Source organism: Passer montanus, unplaced genomic scaffold (genome assembly GCF_014805655.1).
Source record: "Passer montanus isolate IOZ18808 unplaced genomic scaffold, ASM1480565v1 scaffold72, whole genome shotgun sequence".
Lineage (NCBI taxonomy): Eukaryota > Metazoa > Chordata > Aves > Passeriformes > Passeridae > Passer > Passer montanus.
This window is the reverse complement of record NW_024372370.1, coordinates 2,764,597-2,789,200: the sequence shown is the minus strand read 5'-3', so window position 1 is coordinate 2,789,200 and position 24,604 is coordinate 2,764,597. Positions and strand designations below refer to the sequence as shown.

Sequence of the window (24,604 nt, the reverse complement as noted above, 5' to 3'; positions counted from 1 at the left end):
TAAAAAGCAGTGACGGAAGCCTTGGCTGTGCTCTTGGCCCCTGACCGCATCCTGCCTCTTCCCTCCCAGCACCCAAACAAAAGGAAGCATTTGACAAAAAGAGGTTTGATGGGAATCTCTGTCTTGTGACTCCTGCTCAGATAAGATGCAGGCAGTGAAAACATTTTACCCACAAAGGAAAGTCATAAATTATGTTGTATTTCAGTTCCTGTTTGCAGAACAGTATTTCAGACCCTGAGTTTCTCCTGAGAAACAGAGGAGCATGGTGCCAAACCTGTGAAGGCTTCCAGGAGACAGAACACTGAAAATTGTCAGTTGGTCGCTGTTGCAGCGGAGCCTGCTTGTCTCCCACAGAAACTTTAGGGGAAAGGAAGAACAAGTAAACAAAAGTGGTTCTTTTCTCCAAGTGAGTTTGCACGTGTCACACTAGATGTTGTGATAGGCTGTTAATACTTGATGAACTTTTCCCTGCTAAGAGTTAAAGGTGTTAAATCATCTTCAAAATGCTGAAGAAAACAAATTAAAGTAGTCCTTGTTCAAGTCATGTCAAGTCAAATGGGTCAATTCGAGTCATGACTCTTTTTCTTTCTGTATAAATCATTGGGACTTTGCTGTGATACTGGAAAGTCTTGGTACACTAGTACATGATTCCTTTCAATGCAATTTGAAGTAGAACAAAGTGTTTGCCTTGAAATGATGTTGATGTGCTTATAGCATTATATTCTCTTAAGTGCTGTTTGGTAACTCTTTATTCTGTCAGTGGAGTGCATCAGCTTTGAACATATAGCAGCTGCTTTTATTAAAGTATTTCTGGATGAATGGTCCATCAGATTTTATTTTTTACATGAATGTGTTGCTTACTGCCATTGTGCTTAAATACTTTTATTGCTCTATAAATGCTTGGGGTTGCTGTGATCATTAGCCTTTGGTCAGGCATGTTGATGAGGCACACATGAGTGTTTTATTACCAATAAACAGCGTGCCATCATCATCACCTGGATTTAATCTTCCCCACCACTTTCCAAATAATATCCTCCTTTTCTGTGGTTTCTGAGTCTCTCAAAATGAAATTATCTGGGCTGAAACATTTCAATTAGTGACTCAGAGTGTTTATTTAAAGTTTTGGTGAAACACTTCAACCATCTTTGAAAAACTGTTGAGAGGTAAATACCTTTGTTTTCTTTCACTTTTTTTTAACTGACTCAATAATAAACTTGATTTCTCATTGTTTATAGCTGAACCTCGAGATCCAGCACCACAACTGTTGCTCTGATATCAGTAATTCACCTTCTGCTATTTTTGTGAAATTTCACCCAAATTTGGTCATTTTGTAAGTGTGAAACCTCACCATCCATGCACTCCTAGCAGAGGCTATGTTCAGGCAGGCAGGTTCCACATACACTCAGCTGTTTTCAGACCAATGACACAGCTCCGTGTGGTGTCAGGTGCTGGTGCCAGGAGCAGAGAAGAGGCTGAAGGTGAGGAAATGGAGAGAGAGAGGGGGGTAAGGCAGGGGTTTGATCAGGTGAACTGGATAGGAGCCAAGAGTTAAGAAAAATGTATTGGAGATGTGCTGTCCAGGCAACATTAGCATGTGCTCTCTTCCAGCCCTGTATTTCCCTGTGCCTCAGTGTGAGATGGCATATGGAGGGGTCAGGTCTCTGCCCAAAGGGTTCTGGTGCAGCAAGAGAGACAGGCAGTGGCAGAGTTGGCAGCAGATGGACTCTTGGTCAGGTGTTTACCTCTTCCTCTGGAAACCAGTGAGTGTGTCGCTGAAGCTGGCATCTTAGCTGCTAGCCGTGAGGTGGGTGGATTTCCAAATCCCAAGGGCAGTAGGTGTCTAGTGAGGCGTTTGCATGTGCCATGTGGATGCAACAGCAAAGTGAAAGGAGGACAGACACCTGCAGCCAAAAACTGCAGGCAGTTCTCAACTCTTTAACCATATTTGATCTGAGTTTATTCTGCATAGAGTGGGAGTAATGCTGTTTAATATCACAAGAAGACTGAGAAATCCATTAATAATTTTAACTGAGCCATTCCTAATGTGATCCCGTAGAGCCAGCCCTATGCATATGCCCAAAAGGGAGTGAGTAGCTTGCATTCAGGCCAGGAGGTAAGTGAACACGTGTTGGAGTATTGACCACTGACTGTCAGGGTTAAAAGAAATACCATTTGGCTGCCTATTTGCTGTGTGGAAAAGGCTGTGCAAAATAGTAGATGTAGTAATGTAATTGAGGTTGATATCACTGCTTTTACTGATGAAGACAGGTACCACAGAGATTGTCACGGCACTCCAATGTCATTGCCATATAATAAATGCTAGGGAGTCTAGTGTGTGTGTTCCTCCCAAAGTCATGGATATATGCCTTGAAAAACCTAGAGGCATTATTTTAATTTGAAATAAACCTAGAATTTTATTTAGTCAGTGCTGAATCTGTCTTAAGGAAGAGAATAATTATGTGCTCCTTCAACACAGTATTGAGAAGGTATAAGCACTCTCGAGACCACAATCCCATATTCTAGTACTGGAATGAATATAGTATTCAGGGAGAGTAATAAGATATCCTAATGTGTCTTATCTTTTCTCATAACCATGATTTAGCTGCCTAATTCCATAAGCTACCATTTCAGATAAATGTAACTGCATTATATTTCTTGCTATTTTTGCTATATCTTCTGGAAGCTTCCTAATACCTGGTTGAAGGGGATAGATAGCCTTTCAGCAAAAATAAAAGGGGGTGGAGGGGAGATTTAGATTACTGGAATGACAGGGCTTCATTCTTTCCTCTTGCTTGAGTTTATGGACCTTTTACCATTGTTCTTTCTCCCCCCCTTTTTTTTAACTGATTTAGTGTGTTGATTCTCTGGGCATTTTTCACTGCTAACTCTTATGTCCTGCTGCTTCAGAGAAGGGGTCTCACTGCCCCTCTTGCTAGTAGTGCTGTTTTCCCTATTCCCTGAGGAGGGAAATTCAAGGCGTGTCAGACTGCAAGAAAAGACAGAAACTAAAATTATTCACTGTTGTGATAAACCAATTCCCAGAAGAGGGGAAGCATGAACTGGGTGTAGAAAAGGTGAGGAAAGGTGCCCTGTTTCCCTTTGGCTTTTCAAATCAGGTGTACTTGATTCTCTCTGTAGGCAGCCCCAGAGAGAGATGATGTCTTTTAATGTCAATAATTTGTTTGCTGCTTCTCAGCAGTTATAAAAATTAAGGAGGATTTTGTGTGATTCTTCCTCGAAAATGCATATATATTAATTTTTAGGTGTTTTTTTTCTTTAATTTCTGTTTGTTCGCAGGAACTTTCCAATCAGTTGAGCTGGTGTCAGACTCCAGCCCTTGCTGGCTGGTCCTAGAAGCAAGGCCAATGATTTATTAATAACACAGCTGCAGTGCCAGCGCTGCCACTGGGAGTGGGTAAACACTCCTCCTCTGCAGAGGGACAAGACTCTGTACTTTTCACCTCTGCAGTTATGTAAGGTGTCCTTGGCCATCTATGTATTTAACTTGGCCCTTGCTTTTTCCATTTGTTTACAAAATGATTGGCTGTGAAACAGCCCAGGAAGCCCAGGAAGCCCAGGAAGCCCCAGCTGGAATGGGAGCCTCAGCAAATGGAGGGGTGCAGGGTGGCCTGGCCGGAGTGAAAACATATTTCCAAGGAGCAGCACAGGGGTTTGCCAATGGCATATCAGGTCACCTGCTAGCAGTTCAGGGCTGCTAGGCATCCTTCTTGAGAGCTGGGGGCTGTGGCATGCTGGTGACCAAGGTAGTCCCTTGCTTCTGGTGTGTGTTGAGTCTGCCCTTCTCTGTAGTACACCAGTGGTTCCCTTAGTGTGTCAGGGACTTGGAACATCATACTGATGCCGTATGGTGACACTATTCCAAATAATGGGCCTTTTCCAAGTCACATCTAATTCACTGCAACTCTCAAATGAAGCAACTTCTCAAGACTCCCTTGGCCAGGTGAATTGCTGTAGGAAGCCAATGTAGTCGCTTTTATGGCACTCTACTCCCACTTTCTTTCTGATCCAGTCAACCAGGCTCTTCAGTGCCAAAGTGTATCTTCTGTTCCTTTTTGATGCCACATAACTGGTTTTATGGCTTTTCCTGAGGTGCATTAAGGTTCCTGGCGTGTTGCTGAGGGAACCAGTGCCAGCACACCAGCTCATTGCCTGGTCCTTGCTGGGCTGTTCATCCTATGGGCATTCCATTGGCAAAGACCTCTCCCCATTACTCACTATTTCTTTTCAAACGTAGTTATGGTGGAGGATATGTGCTATGGATATAGGAGGGTGAAGTCTGTGTGCTGAGCCACAGTGCCCTTTCTTTACGGGCCACTGCGAGAGAAATAAGGTGTCTCAGGGTTTGGCTGTCAGTTCTGCAGTTACCCTTGCCTACCTTACCACTGCAAAGTGGTGTTTCCAAAACAAGGGAATTTAATCTCAATCCTGTTCATATGAGCAAGCGTGCATTAAAGTCAGCATGTGTCTGGTTGAAGGTTTTTATGTGAATTGGAAAGGAGGTGGGGAAAGGTGTATGTCAGGAGGTGGTGCTGAGCTGTACCCATCTTCTTCTTGTTCAGTGTTCTGCTGCTCTGCTACACCACTGTTGCTTTTTCTCTTGCCATCTGCCCTGCAGCCAAACAACTTACCTCTCTTTGCTGTTATTTATTCTGCAACGGCTACTTTTGTCTGCTCTTGAGATATTGAGAAAAATTGAAGAAAAATTGCCTCTTATCAAGCTCTTCTTTTACAGTTCAGTCAAGTTAAATTTAATGGTGTAGTATGTTGTTTACCAGCAAAAATTTGTGTCACCTTGACTTACTGTGTGGTCCAGCCCGCAATTTACACATCTCTCCTCTGTCTTCCACAAAAACATTCAATCCTTGAGATGAGCAGATGTGTTAAAGCTGCCCAGCTAACAGTTAAGTATGTGTAATACTCTCTTCTGAGACTCTGTAAAGGTTTTAGACATTTTTTTCTACAATGCATTTTCTTCTATAATGCAGGAATCAGTGAATATGTTGACTTCTCTGGCTGGGAAGAGTTGGAGGGCTTAAATCTCTGCTCTGCTTTTGAAACCCATCTTGAGTCCCATGGCAGGCTGCATCCAGTCCTCCCCCAGGGGAGCTGTGTTGGAGACCTGCACAAGGCAGCTTCGTGCCATGTGAAGACTCTCACCACCCATGGAATAGAAATCAGACATCTGAGGAATTTTATCTAAATAAGGTTATGCTTCCCTCCACTTTCTTTATGTTCATTCTGCTGGGTTTTCCCCTTATACTACCTGTTTGCTGCCTCTCATTCCGTGGAAGTTGTCTGTGTGCATTAGAGTGAAGATTTATTTCAAGGATTGTTGCTTGTGAGGTACTGCTGATCAATGCTGGTAGCCAAACTTGATGCTAAGATAAAAATAACTGGTTGATTTTGAGTGCCAGTGAAGGGGGAGGAATGGGAAAAGAAAAACAAAACGAGCTACATAATTTGGAAAGAAATAATCTCTATGGCCCTATTATTCTCAAATTATTTTCAAGGCAGTAAACACAGAGATAAAATAAATTGATATTAAACTGTTGTCTCTTTGTCTGAGTTTTCTTCTTATTTGTTAGAATAATCTTGAGGATGTTTGTAAAACAACTTAGAATTTCATAAGTGGTTGTTTTTTTATTTGGTGTCTGCTATATCTGCCTGACTTCTTTGTCTTCTGAGCAATTTAATATTGAGTACACTTCCCTTGATATTGCAAGGCAAATTATTAAACCATTCTCTATAGCTATGCTCAACATGTGTTTGAAAGAGCATCTTGAGAGACTCAGAGCTCTTTGTGCATTGCAAATGTGCTCTTCAGTAGAACATTTTGTCTTTTTCCATTTAAATAAATATCTCCTATTAAGTCTTTAGTGGTAAGACTCTTACATCATTTAGACATTCCATCTTTTTGTAAGGCTTCCATTTTTGTTCAATATTTTTCTATTTTTTCTGTCAGTTACAGGCAGTTCTTGTTCTCTAGTTTTATGAATAAAATGATCATTTTTATTTTACCAGCTTTTAGTTTTTTACAAAAAATTGAAGTCATTAAAAGAGTAGCTAATGGGTTTTCTTAACTTGTTGGAAACTGAATCAGACTGCAGTCACCTGAGAATTTTTTTTTTCTTTCTTTCTTTTCTGCCTTAAAGTAGGAAAGTGAATTTGCCTTCTACTTTTTCTTGAAACGGAAGTGTGTAGGTGCGTATAAATATGTATGCACACTCACTAACTTTGGTGGGTGGACTTGCAAGGTGGCTTTATAAATACAGAACTAAGTTCTCAGCAATGTTTTAAAGTTGTTTTTAAGTTGTTTTTGTGGGTAGCTTTTGTCTGGATTTTTTGTTTGGTTTTTTTTCCTAGGAAAACAGATCCAAAAACCATTTCAAGTGTAATATAAGAGATGCTTGTGTTGTTTTGAAATACCTTTTTCCCTTTAGATCTTTGTGTTTATAAGATGTATGGCAAATTGTAAAGTCTGAGGTATTTGAACTCACCATCAAAAGCTTAATATTTCTATTAGTAGTATAGTTTGGCACGTCTGAATTATTTTTCAGTTTCACAAATAGTTCAAGTGTGCCCCATTTTCAAGATGAGAGATCTTATTCTGATCTCCATTTATTTCTATGAAATTGTATAAAATTCTGCTTAGGCTAAAAAATGTGTTTCATAAGCATACATGTTTGCAAGGCAATGTGAAATTATGCAAACTGAAAAAAAATTGAAATTTTTTGGTATGCCTTAAAGAAGAAAGAAAACACTATGTTACATTTTTAAAAATCTCTGACTAGTCATTCTTAAGGCTTAACTAAATCCCCTAAGTCCTTGGACATATGCACAACTCTATGAGCATGTGTAGTCCTACAGATTGTGTGAGGTGGTGCATATTCACAGCAAGTGCAAAGGGAATACTTTAATGGAGCTGTGTCTTAATGGTGTCTGGTTTTTCACTTCCTGAGTGAAGTTAGGAAGCAGATTGACCTGCATAGGAAAATTGAATTCATGGATTGTGATATTAGATGGAAGTGCTTTTTAATTCAGTCTGAACTGGAGTCTGAGGGTTTTCCGTGGCTGTTGAAAGTGCTTGAATGATTGAACTCTAATGTACTAAAATATGTGGGGAAATGCCTGCATTCAAATCCTATAGAAGAAGAGGAATCATCCCACTCTGTGTATGAATACACAGTGTCTTCTTTAGTTCTGGGGTGGGTTTGTTTTCCTTTTTGGTATTTCTGCATTTGAAAAATAACTTCTGAACTGGATGTTTTGGGCTGGTAGAGTTAGTTGTGGCTGTCTATGCATAGGAGCAGAAGCTTAAATATCTCAAAGTACCTGCCCTCCTATTGACTGGGACTATTTTTAGCCTCAGGGAGCACAGGATTATCACAATTGAAAAGTTCCTGGTTTATGTAATACTGACATTTTTTAATTGATTGAGTGAGGCCACACATGTTCCCAAACAGAATTTGCTGAGAGGCTGCTGAGGAGGAATCCCAAAGGAGAAAAAACAGTTTTTGCTGTTGACAGAAACTCTTCCAAAGAAGTGTTTATGCCCTAGGTACCGCCCCAGCTGCTGACACTGCTGTCTTTGTGGCTATTCTTGCTGTGTGCTGCCACCACCCTGGACAGTGGCCTGTGCTAGCTCCCACTCTGCTGGGTTTTAACAGTGTGTAATACCTTCAGTAGGCAATGTTTAGCTAAGCAGCATGCCCACAGCTGCAAAGGCATTACTGTTTTAAAACATGTTCAGATCTTTATAGGCATGTGCAAGGCATGCGGAAAATTGCAAAAGTTTTTGTTCGAGTGGGAGGAATAGTTGTGGCATTAGATGATTATTACTTTTTAAAAATTTGTGTATGTCTTTTCTTACTCCAGCAAATGTTTAGATCTCATAGTGTCTATCTGGAAACCAGAAAATCTTCTTTTCCCTTGTAGAACGAGTTGCTCAGATGCCTTCTGAAACCATTTATGTCTTGGAAGTCATATACTTTTCTTCTTTTCTCATTAGACCGCAATTCAATCTTGAGAGTTCGTACAATTTCATCTGCATTTTAGGTTTAGCTTATTTTCTCAAGGAAACAGGTTGCACTGTCCATATTTTTGCCAGCGTCATCCTCTCACCCTAATAACTTCTGAACAATGTAGCCAATTTCAAGCAAAGCAGCTAGAAGCAGACATCTCGAAGACATATCTCAAAGTTCTTGCTGGTTATGCAAAAACCAGTGTCTGGGTAGAAGGCAGATCCAAATTTTTACCCTATTAAGGAAGAGGCAGGAGCGGGCACTGAGCCGCTCCCGAGCGTGGTCTGCCAGCAGCGTGCGCGTCTTGGCCGGCTCCTCGGGACGCGCGCGGCTCCAGCCAGTTATAATTGTCCTGTGAGTTGTTTCCTGGGCTATAGTTAGGAGAGGTGGGAGCCTGCTCTGGGGGAGAAGGAAGGAGGAAGGTGGGGTACAGCAGGAAGCTGGGAGTTTACGGAGAGTTGAGTAGGGGGAGCTGGAAGCACCCTGGGGAGAAAGGTTTAGAAAAAGGGACAGACACCTCCAAGGCAGCAGGCCTCCTCCTTTCTGCTTCTCATTGAATAACCTGTTTTTAACTGTGTGCTCTGAGTAGGGAGAGTCATGCTCTGTTATCTCCCACTAATAGCATCAATAAATTGCCTGAAATTCCATACCTGAGCAAAATAATTTTGGAAGCTTTAGTTGATTCTTGCCTTAAGAGATAGAAGAAACATTGTTTTGCCTTTTTTTTTTCTATTTAAACATATAACTTTTATGAATGATGATTTTAATAAGTTAAAGCTAGCTCATTACTTTACAGAAGTAATTCCCAAGCTTGAATTAATTATTGTTATTGTTACTATTAGAGCAAGAGTAAAATACTGAAAGAAGTTGTGAATTTATTAAATATTCAAAGACAGGAGATGGATCCTTATGTAGATCCTTTGCATGTGTTAACATGCAAAGTTATGGGGTGTTACTTCTATGTTCACCTCATTTTGCTTATTTTAAATGTAAAATTCTAAGCACATATTTAGCTTTTTAATATACTCTTGTCTGTGTGCTGTCTCATGGCATTGATCTTAGACAAACTACCTATTGTTCTTAATGGGAAAATCTATTGATTTAAAAAAAAAAAAGCCAATGGTGTGACATGGCTTGTTAAGGGATGTGTTTTTGAAATCAAGCCGGTCAGGCAGCAGCTCCCCAGACCATTTCCTCTGTCGAAGCGGAGCCTCTCTTTGCTGTGCCCTAGTGTTGGGCACTGAAGTCCTTTGAGTTCCCAGCTCCTTGATGCACCCTTTCCCTCTCTCACTGCTTTGCTAGAATGAAACCTGTAGGACAGCGTGACGCGAGCCACAACATGTTCTAGTCTGGATAATTAGCAGTAGATAATCTAGTCTGGATAGTTAGCAGTTTTTCTGTTAAAACTTTGCATTACCTGCCTGAAATGGGGTGCTGGGCAGTTGGCTGGACAACTGTAGAGGACAAAGGCAAAAAAATAAAAGGTCAGAGTTAGGTACCATCCTTCCAGGATGAGGGGAGTAACAGACTGCTGGGAATGTGATCTGATGTCTGTTCGCTGTTCCTATCCATTGCAGATAAGGAGACAGCTCATTGAAAGTGATTTTTTTGCATGAACTCCCATGAAAAGTGCACAACCGCTTATGATGTGCTTGTTGATAACCTTCACTTCATGGGTGACAGGAGTTTCTAGGGATCCAGTTTCAAACCAACCTGTCTGTTCCCTCGGTTTCAGGACTCTGACTTATATCTGGCAGCAGGTTAAAAGTTGTAAGAAGCAATTATTTTCCCCTGCCGCCTACCTTATCCTGCTGAGTTTGTGCCGTCCTGTGCCAGAGGGACTGGATGTCTGTGGCACAGCTCCTAAACTGCTGTGGTTTTAAGATGAAGCAAGCCTTGCTCCAGTAGCTTGGTATTGATGTGCCTGAAAGTTAAAGTACCTGATTTTGGCTCTGCATTTGTGATGACGAGGCCTTGTAGCATAGTAGTTTTTTACAGAGTGGACTCACTGATGGTGACCCAGCATTGAATACCCCTGCATGTTGTGTATAGTTGCCTGTTCTGCTTTTTAGTTGGTATGTGCTGCCATGTGAGTTGGACTTCATATTTGACTTTTTAATAAACAAAAAATTTCAGGGTCAATATAATTTCATTTGACTGAAATGATACTACAGGTTTGAATTTTTGTTTGTGCAGTAATTAGTAGCTGGGAAATGGATCATATGGAAAAAAAAGGAATGAAAGATTCCTCTAGATGTTTTCCTCTCCTGCTACCACTGGAGATTCAAAAAGTAAAAAGCCGGTCTCAGAATTTATTTAATTTTGGTAGTGAGAGCGGATTAATTTACTCACTATTTTCAGTACTCATTCCACTGTAGTTTATTTTGGGTCATTTAATTTCAACAAGGCTTGATCTGTTTAGAGGGCTTTCTATAGCAGCATGGCAGGACCACACAGCTCTTTTATAGTACATACGTTCATTGCTAACCGGCAGCTCAAAAAAACTGGTAAACGATGCACAGACATGAATAACTTCAGAGAGGACAGTACATTTCTGTATGGTTGGATTATTTTGAAAGTTTTCAGAAATAACCAATCTTTTGTGCACTGTGGGTTGCTTTGCAGAACTTGAAGTGATAGTATACAGTAGCTGTGTGCTTTCAGAGGTAAGAGTGGAGGTCTGGCTGAAGGCACTCTTCAGGTTTAAGGTACTTCAGAAGCCACTATGCATGAGAGTTGCTCTCAGTCCTTGTTTAAGGAAACCTTTTGAGTCTATAGGTCGATATTTCCATCAGATTCAGTAGTTTGATTTTGTTTTCTTAATTTTTAGATTTGCTGTAGGAGCCGTTGATATACAAAATAGGCTAAGGTAAAATAGATATCAATTAAAAATGTCTTAATCAGTTGGCCTCATCAGCCAACAAAAAAGCATATGGTCGTTGTCTGTGCTGAGTCTGCTCCAGTTTAGCATTATGATGGTAAAGGCCACATTCCCCCCAAGTGAAAGAGCCAACTTTCTTTTGTATCCATCAAATCACAGCTATTTCTGGTTCTGCTCATGCCAGCTGACAAAGTAATGTTCTTTTTGTGTAATTCATTAAATCAGGCATCATTAGTGATTCTCTCAACACAAGGAAGGCCTAATATCCTGAAAGTGGCTGCAACTGTACTAAGAGGTTAAAACAGCATTGAGACCATTGCTCCTGAGTGTTGAGACCATTGCTTGTTCTTAAATTTTTAGCTTACTTGCATTTTCTGGCTTCTGCTGTTTAGTATACTACCAGCAGCAGCTAGTGGCAGTTCTGAAAAGGGCTGTTCTCAATAGTTTAATAGTGTGGAAATAGCTGTTTGCATTACCATCAGCCTCAACACAGGAGAAGCTCCTGAACATGTTTAACTCACCCCTTAACAGTTAGTTATGACATCCTTGTAGAAAATTAGAGGCAGAATCCACTCTTTTTTGGTGTCTAAGTCAAAAGTATAACAATAACATTAGTTTTGGGACATTTGAAGCCTGTTGAAAGTTTTGTAGCAGTGTGTATGTGTGTGCATACACAGAGTCAGTGTATGTCTGTACTGTGTGATATTCCTGCATAGGTATCTGGATGCTTTCTTGACTATAGGAGGTATTCCTACTTGTCTACAAATAGTAAAGCCCTAATACCAGTGAATGGGAAATTTAAAAAGCACTTCTTAAAAACCTCTCAATCTGGAAAAAATTTACAGAAGCTGAGTGTATCCAATGTGGTTTGACTAATGCTTTAGGGCCTCTAGTCGCAGCTCTTAAAACTCTGTGATTGTTTGTGAGCCGTGTCATCAAGCAGCCTCTGATCTCAGCAGGTCCTGCCCTGCAGCTGCACAACCTCCTGGTGCACCCTACAATTTCCCTTTCTGGGGGAAAATATATCAGTGCATCCTATGCCGCTCTACCTATGTTTGTGGTCAGCTTGTACATCCATGTCCTCCTACCCAAGCCACCTCAAGATGACAGCCCACCTATATTTTTATAGTCTCTTATTATCTCATAACTGTCTAAAAACTCCTCCTTTCATGTTGACTGGAGCTGTCCTTTCGCTGTGTACCTTCAGATTTAGATCCATGCACTGCTTCTAAATTTAGGCTGTAAAAGTACCACCTTTACTTCTTTTATACTTGAATGGAAATAGTTCAAAGTTGTGCTGATGTAATAAAAACAGGAGGCTGGAAGGCAGTGAACTGGAATAAGGGTGAATGTGTGAGAGAACGCTAGCAGAGAGTGGCAACTTTAGATCCTCCCTGCTATAATCACACAATTATTTTTAACATGATGTACTTAAAAGCTGCATTTCTCTTAAAGAAGGTTTCAATTGGTTATTCATCATGTGATGTCATTTAATAAAAAGCTTTTATATTATGGTAACAGCAGGTACTCTAGCCAGGATGTCATGAGAGGCAGTTCAGGCAGTCTGGACAGTTCTGAGATTATTAATTGTATGGCAGCGATGTGTACTTAACAATGAAAATGCTGATTCACAGATTTTCTCCTTTTTTTTCCCTGGCTAATAGCCTTAATGATCAATCAGAGGTAGTGGGCTGAGGCAGAGCTCAAGGCCATCAGCTCCTTTCAGCCCTCTACATAGCTCCCAGGAAACACCCTGTGTTTCATTAGTTCTTGCTTAGTTTATGATGTAATATTTTGCTCAAAGGCACTGAACTATCATCAAAAGCAGCCAACTGATTAGTGTGACTTCTTTTTCCAGGGTCGTTGTACAAGGGAGAACTGCAAGTACCTTCATCCACCAACACATTTAAAAACTCAACTGGAAATCAATGGCAGGAACAACTTAATCCAGCAAAAAACTGCAGCAGCAATGCTCGCCCAGCAAATGCAGTTCATGTTTCCAGGGACACCACTACAGCCAGTGGTAAGTATATTTCTCTGGTGGTCTTAATGGTAAGTAAAGAAGACTTTATTGACCTGCAAAAGTTCTCTAAATAGTATCAAGAAAAATAGTCCCTGTCTGTTAACTTAAGGAATGGTCAAGATGCTGGAGATATATTAATTTATATTTGCATTTCAAGATGTAATGGAGTGTTGCTGTAGACTTGATTTATTTTTCTTTAATGCCATAATAATTTGCTTTTTTTCTCTCTTTTTTTGCCCCCTTAATGCATTTCATGTCATGTTTGCAAGATTTATATCTATAATCCTTCTGGAGGTGAAAATTTGTATAATAGCAATAATTTGCTAGTAAGTAATTTGAGTAGGAAAACAGTCTCTCAGGAGCCTATGGGTCTGAATGGCTTTAAATATTATTTAATCCCAATACCAGGAACAAAGGTTAATGATTAGCATTTTCTTACTCTGTTGAAGTCTGAAGTGTCTGAGGATAAGACAGAGAATTGGTGGTGCATGAATTTCTCAAACTCAGTATTTTGTCTCAAGGTGATTCTTACGGTGCCTGAGACACCATGTACCCAGGAGGTGATATAGAACTAGAGTCTGGCATGCATGAGCAGCATCTTTGGATATGCACTGAAGTGATCTGGGCAGTCCTTGCGTCTGGGCTTCTCAGTGTAGCAGAATTCCAAAGCATGGTGTGGCAAGTAATCTGAATTAAATTTTTCACACATGGCTGCTAATGATGTTTCTTCAATCTAAATTCCTAGTATAAGGCATCCCACTAGAGTAGGATTTTTTTCTCTAACTTGAGGCATCTGGAGTGTTGGCATCAACTTCTGCAGTGAGTTTCCAACGTCCATTTATAGTTTACCAAAAGACATAAGCACTCCTAGTTACTATTGGCTCGGCTTATTCCAGACATCAGCATTTGGATTAGATGATCTAGTTTTCAAAGTGCCTTTGTCTTTCCATGGGCTACCACAGAAGTCAAGTGTAAGTATCTCAGAAGAAGACATCTGCATTTGGTCACAGGAAGCTCACCCTAGATGCCTTTTTCAGTAATGTATTTTTATAATCAAAACATCTACTGTCAGGTGGGATTGGGCATTGAGTGTCAGGACTCCCTAAATTTCTGGTACATGTTCATCAGATTGTATCTGGTGATGTTTGCCTTGATATTTCCTGGGCATTTACTCCTTGAGTTTTCACCAGAAAAAGTTTTGATGAAGTAATAGATTCCACCACTTAATATTATGAGAAAAATTGAAGTGGAAAAATTATACTTTTTTCTTCTCATCCTTTTCATCATTTGAACTTTACAATTTCATTGACATAATGTCTTCTATACTGATTGCTGTGATGAAAATGCCAGGTCTGTCTCACACAAATGGCCAGATTAAGATGACTCAGCCTTGACCAAATGGATAAAAAAACGAAAGAAAATTTCATAGAAGTCATTTGATGAGTGGATTTATTCTTAAAATTAGATCTGACACAAAGCTGTTATTTGTATTTCACATAGCACATATTGTTTTCAACATAGTCAAACCATTGTTTCATATAAATGTTGATTATTATGCTCTTCAGAATTTAGCTCATGTCTGACATATAAACTGGGTTGCTTGATATCAAGCAGATTTGATCACTGGTTAGAGCACAGCATAATATATTTTTAACTCTTAAGGGCAGTTAGATGCCATTTCTGTATACTTGGTTATCCTGGTTAATCTACATACTCAGAGCATCTTATTGGTGCTAAGTCACATCCATTTATAATTTAGTAATTGGTTCCAAAGACAAAAAAATCCCAAGAAAATTAAACACAACCCCAAGAAAATTAAACACAAACAAAAAAGGAAAAAACTGCCTTCTAGCTTCTGCGTTTTGTCTTGCGTATTTTCTACATACTTTGTGTCATGCAGGCCACTTTAATGAGAAAGACTCCTTTGTTAAAGTGTTTTGAAGCATTAGTGTTGAATTGTTGCGTTTCTAGCTGCTGGCTTATTTGGGAACTTAATTTCTGACAAAGCTGATCGGAGATGTGTCCCGTTTTTCCACATAGTTTTTCTGCATTTATAATTATAGCTTCACTCTCTGGGGTACTCAGCTCTGCAGAACTAAAGCACTCTGCAGGTCTGAGGATGAGCTGACCATGGTGATGTTCTGCCTCCACCCCCTGTGGAGCTGGTGTTAACAAACCCACTATTCTGCCTCATCATGGCTGTTGTAGCATCACACAAATGCTCTTTCTTCTGGTCATGACTTCACCGACTCACTGTAGGAAGAAACAAAACAAGATTTTTAGACCCATATCATTCCCTCCAATCAAAGTTTTTCATATGATGAACTAATATAAGCTTGAACAATCCCTTTCTAAATATTGTGTCCAGCTGAGATTGTAATATTTATTCTGCTTGCCACTGGTGACAGCTGAGCACACAAACGTTTGTGAAGTTGAGCTTTTTCAGTGTAACAGACACAGTAACTTGCAATTGCAGGAGGTGGCAAAATACGGTATGCAAACATACTGGAAGCTACATGCCAAAGAGCTCATTATATGTACTCTTATTAGAAATATGGCTTTAATATAGTTAATAACACTTCAGCTATGAAATCTGAATACTTTGAAAAACAGCCTGTTTTCCCAAGGAAAACAGATATTGAGAAAAAGCAATAAAGTCTATGTTATTTCTACATTTAGGTGTGTAAATAAGCCTGCAGGGTAAGCAAGACCTCCATGCAGATTCAGGTTCAAAAGTAGGACTTCCTTTGCATCTGCAGACTCTTTTCCAATAATAGAGTTACAAAGGTGGTTCTTCGTGTGCTGCTGGAATGTGTTATGTGATTAAAAGAAGAGAGGATACTGTGTATTTTGCCAGGTGTTTAAAGTTTTTTTCATTAAGAAAATGAATCAGCGCCAGAAAGAACAGCAAGCAAAGGACAACTAGTAAGCTATTGATTAAGGGGCTTTTTGTTTCATCTTGGTGTGTGTTTTCCTTTTTCAGCCCACATTTCCGGTGGGTCCCACAATAGGAACGAACACGGCTATTAGCTTTGCTCCTTACCTAACGCCAGTAACACCAGGAGTTGGCTTAGTCCCGACTGAGATCCTACCCACGCCGCCTGTCATTGTCCCTGGAAGTCCACCGGTTTCAGTCCCCAGTTCAACTGCTACCCAGAAACTCCTCAGGACTGATAAACTGGAGGTACTGTAGACGCCACTGTGGCTAGAAACACATTCTCTGTTAGGCTGTGTGAGAGGTCTTGGAGGGCATAACGGTTGTTTTAGAAGTGAAGCTTAAATGTAGTTGGTACAGATAAAAAACTTGTAACCAGGCAGGATTTCTGCACTTGCAGCCAGTGGTAATTAAACACTGATCTTTTTAAGGTAGTTTTTGCTGATATTTAATACACAGACATCAACATGAGTTTTCCTTTTTTATTAAAGTTCATCATCTAAAAAAAACCTCAGGTATACGTGACTGTAAAGGCATCCCTCGATGAAATATCTATCAAGCACATTTTTTATTTCTGTAATAATTGTCCTGGTTTTTCTGCACTGATAATAAGGGAATTTTGTAGCTTTATGGATAGATATTAGGGGAATGGTGTAGCACTTCAGCCCTGAGCTGCCAATGGAGATGTGGAATATTACCAACCCTGCAGCACTCTGAAGGGACAAGCCCTCAAGCTATGTGTAGAGCCTCCCAGCAGTTGCTGGATCACTTCGTGGCTGGACTCAGTGGAATCTGTGATCCAAGTACACAAGGAGGCCAAATAGATCTAGCAGAAATGAATGTCCTTTCCCAAAAGCCTAAGCACTGGTGTCTAGAGCACATTTCTTCTCAGGAAAATCAGTGTGTTCATTCTGCCCATTTTTGAAAATTATTTTTAAGTAGGCTCTCAATTTTGTTTGTAGACTCCATAAAAAATGCAGTGCATCTGATGTGTATTTTCCCTGGGTTGCAGCAAGAGAAACTCCTTCCCTACCAGTCTGCCTGCAAGAATACAAAGTGTAGTCAGAAAGAGACAAAATATTTTGTGATTCCCAGCTAGTTTTGCAGGAGCAGTTACGTAAGTAAGTATCCTTCCCAGCTGCTTTTTAAACAGGAAAAAGGAAAGGCATTTGGGAATGCTTCTGTTATTTAGCCACAGTACCAAGGAGCCAAGAACATAAGGATAAAATAGGTGCATTCCCCTCACCCACCAAAAGATGAAGGGTTTATTAGATTGAAGTTGTTGTAAAACTTGAACTAACAGGGGAAGGGGGCAGGTCTGTCTTTTGGGGGCGTGGGACACTCCCTGCCTTTCACGCTGCACCAAGCTGTGCCCCTGCAATGTGTGTTGTTTTGCGCGTAGGTGTGCAGGGAGTTCCAGCGGGGGAACTGTGCGCGTGGAGAGACTGATTGCCGCTTTGCGCATCCGGCAGACAGCACAATGATTGACACAAATGACAACACCGTAACCGTGTGTATGGATTACATAAAAGGTCGTTGCATGAGGGAGAAATGCAAGTATTTTCACCCTCCTGCACATTTGCAGGCCAAAATCAAAGCGGCGCAACACCAAGCCAACCAGGCTGCAGTGGCAGCCCAGGCAGCTGCGGCAGCTGCGACTGTGATGGTAAGTGCTGGCATGTATGGCTGCCTTTTTTTTGATGCCTATTTTGCTTCAATTTAATGCTGTTTGCTTATACTTTCTTTTCTCTTTTGCCTCTTTTTTTAATTTTTCTTTTTTTTTATTTTGGTGAAAGATAAGAGTTTATAAAATTATTACTATTGCTTGATGGGAGGAAGCACTTTCTTTTCTTTATGCCCTTGTTTTAATGCTGTATTTCTATTCAAGACAGTGAAGCAAATGACACTCTATACCACTTCTGTTCTCTGCCTTAATTATATGTAAATTTGCCCCTCGTATTTCCAAACAGAAACAAAACTGATAAGCTTCAGTGTTCCCAGGAAAACAGGGACACATATGCTGCTTTAGCTCTTTGATGGCAGATATACATGTGGAAATTTGGAAGAAAAGCAAAGAGACAGTGTTTGCTTCAGAGATCACTAGTAGAACAGAAACCCGTATTGCGATCAGCACAGTCTGCCTTAGAAACGAGACAACCAGCCAGCCACCTTGGTCTCACTGAACTGGTAGAATAGAAAAACCAGGACACTCATCTGATGTACCATTAGTGCCTGCTTGAGGATGAGAAAGAGCTGCCCTCTGTAGATCTACAACTATCACCAATGACTAAAAAGTGTTGCCTGTATCTTTTTGAACTTTGGTTAGACACATTTCACGCCTGGAGACTTCTTGCCTCTCCTGCTATTGTGGGCCAATTGCTTGAATCATGAGGTTTTACAGTAGTGAACTGTAATGGGAATCATTAGGAAATAAACATTGTGGCTACAGTCAGAAGAAAAGAGAGTGAGGGCTTTTATTTTCAGATATTTTAACCTCTTACTTAAAACTGTTCAGACAAGACAGCCCACCCCTTCACCAGGATTGGATTCCTCCTACAGTTGCTACCAGGAAAGTTGATGAGTTTGCAGTGGTATTAATAAAGTTAAATAAATTGAACACCCAGGATCTGACTTGAGAGACAAAACTGCTGGCAGCAAATCAAAGAATCATTGTCCTCATTGCTGGCAGTGGACGAATAATTAAGCAGATGTGGTTTGTGGACTTGTGGGCAGTGCATACAATAGTTATAGACAATACAGTTATTCTCTGGTTTAAAGGCCTACAAGAAACACAATACAGTACAGTACATAACCACCCCAAGCGATTGTATTTAACAAATTAGAAAAGACCAGACTTTTTTGAGGGACAAAGGGTAAGTTATGCAAGAAAGTAAACCATCATGCAGAAGAATATTTCTTAAGTTTCAATATTCTTTCTCTAATAGTATCACAGCCTTTGTTTCAAATTGGATGATTTTTAGTTAAAGTTTCCTGTGCTTGCAGGAATTGAATACCATCTGGAAATTAAAGCAGAGAAGATTGGGTTTTTATTCTGATTAGCTTCTGTTGTGCAATATTTATTGTTCATTTAGAGAATGTAATATTTCTAGGCACTATACTAAATAAGAAAGGAGAGAGATGATGGGATTAATTTTTTTTGTGCTTCGGTAATGGTTGCAGATATATATCCTGGGGTTTTAAATAAGGCTTAATTAGAGTTGCATTAGCCTCAAAGCAAGATGAAGCATCTTTGGAAACACAGAATTGAAATGTTATCAGTCTAATGTCACAGGAGAAGGCAACAGGGACCTGTAACTCAGGGTAACATTTTGCAGAGAAATATGCACAAAATATTCCAGCCTGTTTCCCCTGCTTAAGCAGGGGAGCTAGAGGAGATTGCCCAGGATGTGTCTGTTTGGATTACTAATATCTCTAACTGGGCCATAACTTGAAAACCTGCTTCATAATTCCAGTAAAAAGAAATGTTTTGCGGGGTTTTTTTTTGTTTTGTTTTAATCTTACATTTAAATGGAATTTCATTTATTTAAATTTGTTTCTATTGCCTCTTATCCTGTCCCTGGGCACCACTGGCTCCATCTTTAGCCTGAAATCAGATATTTGTATACACTGATGAGATTCATCTGTATCTTCTCTAGGCTGAATCCAGGCCCTTGATCATCTTTCAGGTACTTTATTGGGAGTGTTTTCTAGTATGCCTGTATCTTTCTTTTACTGGGGTGCCCAGACCTGGACAGAGGGCTCCATATGTGGCCTCACCAAGGCTGAGTAGAGGGGAAGAATCACCTCCCTTCACCTGTTGGTGATATTCTTCCCAATGTAGTCCAGCATTCCATTAGCTGCCTTTGCATTTGAGGGCACATTGCTGGCTTCGTGTCCACCAGGATCTTGAGGCTCTTTTCTGCCAAGCCTTTGTGGCCCCCAGCATGTACTGGGGCCTTGTGGTGTTCTTCCCCAGGTACAGGTCTTGATATTTGTTGGACTTTGTGAAGTTCCTCTGTGCCATTTCTCCAGATTTCCTGGACCCTCTGAGCAGTAGCACGTCTATCTTGTGTATTTACCACTCTTCCAACTTTCACTCCACTGGTGACTGGTCTCCAGCTGGGCTCTGTGTTGTGATGGGTCACATCCCTTTGAGCCTGGCATGTGAGACAATTGTCAGTCCACCTCCCTCTTTCCCATTTAGCCCACGATAAATAAATCTGTCTGTGAGGATGAAATGGTGTTGAAATCCTTTCTGAAATCAAGAGAAACAACATCCGTTGCTCTCCCTTCAGCACTCCACCAGTCTCATCATAGAAGGATGTCAGGCTGGTTAAGCACAATTTCCCTGTCATAAATCTATGCTGATTATTTGCCATCATTGTCTTGGCTTTCATGGGTTTGCAGATGGTTTTCAGGAGGATTTGTTCAATTGCTTTCCCAGGGACTGAGGTGAGGCTGACCAACCTGCCAGTCCTCAGACCTCCCTTCCTGCCCTTTTTGAAGATAGGGGTGTCATTTACTTTCTTGCAGTCTTTGGGAATTTCCCTCAGTTGGGGGGACCTTTCAAAGATAAGTAAGATAACCTTGCAGTGACATTGGCCACCTCCCTCAACACCCAGGGTGCATTCTGTTGGTTGGGTTTGTGTACATACAGCTTGTTTAAATGTTCCCTAACCTGATCATCCTCCCCCAAGGGAAAATCTTTTTCACTTCAGACTTTCCCACTGGTTTCCCACTGGCCTGAAGGCCAGTCTTGGCAGTAAAGACTGAGATGGAAAGGATTTTCTGAACCTCAGCCTCCTCCATGTCCTGTGTCACCAGGCTGCCTGCCCCATTAAGCAGTGGACACACATTTTCTCTAGTCTTCCTTTTGTTGCTCAGAAGCCTTTCTGGTTGTCTTTCACATCCCTTGCCAGATTCAACTCCGGGTGATCTTTGACTCTCCTAACATATCCCTGCATGTTCAGGCTGTGTCCCTGTTCCTCCTGAGCCATCTGTCCCTGCTCCCACCTCTTGTGGGCTTTCCTTTTTTCATTTGAGTTTAGTCAGGAGCTCCTTGCACATTCATGGAGGCCACTGCTGTTGGATCTTGTTTGTATTCCAGGAGAAATTATAGCATGTGTGCCATATGGCAGGCAAATACTATGCCTTGGATGTTAGGTCATTTTTAATATTATCTTTATTTCCTTTTGGTATCCTCTTCCTCTCCATCCTGTAGCTATTGATTCGTTGGTTGTTAGTTATGTAGATCAAATGCTGAGAAGGAGATAATCTGATGGAACAGAAAGAGGCAAAGGAGGTTTTAGTATCAGGATGAAATAAAAGAAAATATTGATATTGGAGAGAAAAATGAGCAGTTTGAAAGTCTGAAAAGAATGGGAGACTACATGGAAGCAAGGTTGATGAGTATGTTTAGAACAGACCAAGCCTTCAGGTTGGGAAGATTAAAACTGAACTTGCTGGGGAATATGAGGAGAAAGCCAAAAGAAAGCTTCAAAGTAGGAAGGTGATGTTAAGAAGAGCATGGAGAAAAATTGGAGAAAGGCAATAATAAACAGAGAGATAAGTTATCAAGTGAGATTAGATAAGATTTGTATTTGGATAATAAAGGTAATTAACTGAAAACACTTTACTCTTAGCGATGTTGGCTTGAACTTGTGGACTTCATCACCGCATAATGCTGAATTCAGTTGCACTGCATCACCTCTGTGCAGACTTCCCTCTGTGGTGGAGGCAGAGTAGCTCAGAGGCTGTGCCCCAGGCAGTGGAGTGATGTCCTCTGCAGTGGTACCTGCACAGTGTCCTGCTTAGACAGAAGTCTGTCCCAATCCCCACTTCAGACTAGGTGTTTCTTCTTGTGTCTGGGTCTTGGGTCCAGAGAGATGAGCAGATCCTGTAGATCAGGGTATGTAAGGCAGAAAAGTGCTAAAGAAGAGATGAGGAGGGCATTGACAAGACTCATGGTACAGAGGCAGCTACAAGGAATGAGTAAAATAAGGACTATCCTGCAGAATACCCTGTTGGCACCTTATCAACACCACAAGGTGTTTGCAGGCATTTTGTGCCTTGTTCTCTTCCTGCGCCTTGACTTTTGTTCCCTATTTCCACATACTGATTTCAAGGTAGACATAATCTGCGTATTCTAAAAAGAGCTAAGTATCAGCCTGTGTTTAAAAAATAAAACTAAAAATTTTGATTTCAAACTAAATTTTTATTTCCTTTCTAAAGGTTTGTAGGAATTATTTACACTATAAAACTTGAAAGTAATATTTTATACAAGAAAATTTTTACAGAATGCTGTCATATCAGCCATAAGTTTGAATTTACTGTGAAAGAATACATAAATGTATATGCCTATGTACTATGCCTAAATACTTTCTTTTGAAAAATTAATAAATGCTGGACTAGTACCATAACTCATATGTTAATGCTGGCTTATGAACTGGGAGCCCAATTTTACTCCCTGCTCCTGAAGCTAGTACTAAAGGTTATAGCAAAATTTAGAAAGTATGTTTTCAATTCTGAAAGACCTTTTTCCCTCTCAATGTAATGTGGTAAGTTACAAGATTTAAAAAATCTACAAAAATGACCCAGCTGTAGGAGAAAAGAAAAGGAATTAATGATAAGTTAGTGTAACTGGACATCCTATGTACTGTGTTTTATATTGGTGAATGAGAACCTCTTTCATTTTCACCATTGAATGATTCACTTCTCTAAATTAAAAGACAATCACCTTGTAAGCACTGATATTAATAGAATTTGTAATGCATTACAACTTTCACTAGTGTTTTGTATTTGAAAATGTAACCTCCAAAATTAATTTTCCCACTTCAAAATGTGACCAAACTGACTTATCAGGAATTCCAATAGGTGTATCCTTAAAACTTTCTGCATCTTTGTGAAGTGTTTATATGATGCTTAATAGTGTCTGCAAGCTGCTGTTTTACTCAACTTTCCTGAATTTCAAACATCTATATTTTACTCTCTTATATGCTTTTAACTAAGGTATAGTAGATGCATTTTTGCTTCGGTACTAATTCAAAGTGTAATATTCATTTCTTTAGAAGACATTTTTGTTGTTGTGCATGCCTAGTGTTTTGTATGTTGTATATTGCATTCAGAATATTTTTTTCCTTCTCACCTATCCACAAATGCAATGCCGTTCCCATGACGCACCTCTGCTTGCTGTTTACCTGTATGTTAATTCGCTTGACTCCCATTGGCCCACTGCCATCATGTGCTCGCTGCCTGTTATTAAAAGACTCAGTCGACTGCCAAAGCAATGAAGCGACCTCTCGAAGCAACTGTAGACCTGGTACTTTGACCTTTCACCTTTTGCTTTGCATGTAGCTTTTTTTATTTTATTTAATTTTTTTTTTCCTTCAGAGAAGCAACTAATGAAATTTGTATCGCTTTACTTTTCAAACATCAACCAGAAATGATTTCACATACTCATTAATTTACCGGAAGCTCTATTTATCCATCTCATTCTCATACGTAATAGACCGCAGATGATTTAGTTTGGTTCCTAACACAGTTTCATCTTTTTTAAATATTTCATGAAAAGTTGAATTGAGATAAAACTGCTTTTGTAATTGAAAATGCATAACATAATCCATTAATCTGTATAATAATAGGAAATTATATTTAAATTTAAAAATAAAATAAAATACTTGGCAATGAAACACAAGTGGTTTTTTCTCCCTGTAATATTCGAAAACCTACTTAAAGGCAATGCCATTTTCGTTGCTTTAAAGCAAACGTTTCTTTTCAGTAGTTGTGCTGCTACAGTTCTAGGTGAATAGTACCATGCTTTTGCTACCAATAACAAAATTTCACCCATTTTACATTGCTGTGCTTTGAGTTAATATGCATGGCGAGGCATCCTTAGCCGCTTTAAAAATACTAAGTTTTTGTATTTATGTATATCTTACAGACAAGGTCTTAAAAATTGAGCCATTTTAACTAACTTTCTTATTTACAGGCCTTTCCTCCTGGTGTTCTTCACCCTTTACCAAAGAGACAAGCACTTGAAAAAAGCAATGGTGCCAGTGCCGTTTTCAATCCCAGTGTCTTGCACTATCAACAGGCTCTTGCCAATGCTCAGTTGCAGCAACATGCAGCGTTTATCCCGACAGGTATGTTGTATCCACATTGAACCACTTTAGTGTCCCTGAGGTAGCCTCTGTCTCAGGCAGTTGCACTCAACAGAAGGTTTTATTATGCTCCCTTCCCCACTTGAGATGAAGCCTGCACTGAAGATTGCACATTATTTTAATTCCTCTTGCAAAGGACAAGAATTCGAGCAGAAATTTCAACGTGCCGTTAATCTGCTTTTTTGCACATTCATAGCCTTGCTCATCATTCTCCAGAGTTTGCCCCTTTCTGCCTACTGTAAATTGGCAGAAAGAGAGATTTTGACTCGTATCTGTTTCCACTAAAAAAAATGCTGGGAAAAGCATTATGCTTCAGAGATGCCACAGCATCCTCCTGCTCCCTCAGCTGCTGTCTTGCAGCTGTGGGGATTTCCCCAGCCCCACACAGGCACCCTGAGAAGGGAAACACCAGCCATAAACTTCCAGTCAATACCTGCATGGAAGCACTGGCAAAAAACATCACTCCCTGCACTTAAGGGTTTTCAGGCACCAGATGCATTTTCGTGGTTTTGGAGCACCACCAGAACTTTTCCTAGCATTTGTGGCTCATAGCTGGGGTTATAA

General features: G+C 40.2%; 1 protein-coding gene across 9 annotated transcripts in view; it reads left to right on the top strand.

Moving 5' to 3' along the window:
• Nucleotides 1-24,604, top strand: part of MBNL2 (muscleblind like splicing regulator 2) — a 106,717-nt gene that overhangs the window by 60,400 nt on the left and 21,713 nt on the right. For 6 of the 9 annotated variants that reach the window (XM_039730492.1, XM_039730493.1, XM_039730488.1 and 3 more), the window contains 5 exons: nt 12,782-12,946; nt 15,930-16,130; nt 17,284-17,547; nt 23,146-23,199; nt 23,869-24,022. In XM_039730492.1, the coding sequence (XP_039586426.1) occupies nt 12,782-12,946; nt 15,930-16,130; nt 17,284-17,547; nt 23,146-23,199; nt 23,869-24,022 (838 nt within the window). The remainder of the gene's footprint in view (nt 1-12,781; nt 12,947-15,929; nt 16,131-17,283; nt 17,548-23,145; nt 23,200-23,868; nt 24,023-24,604) is intronic. The other 3 variants (XM_039730495.1, XM_039730496.1, XM_039730494.1) reach the window with 1 other exon arrangement.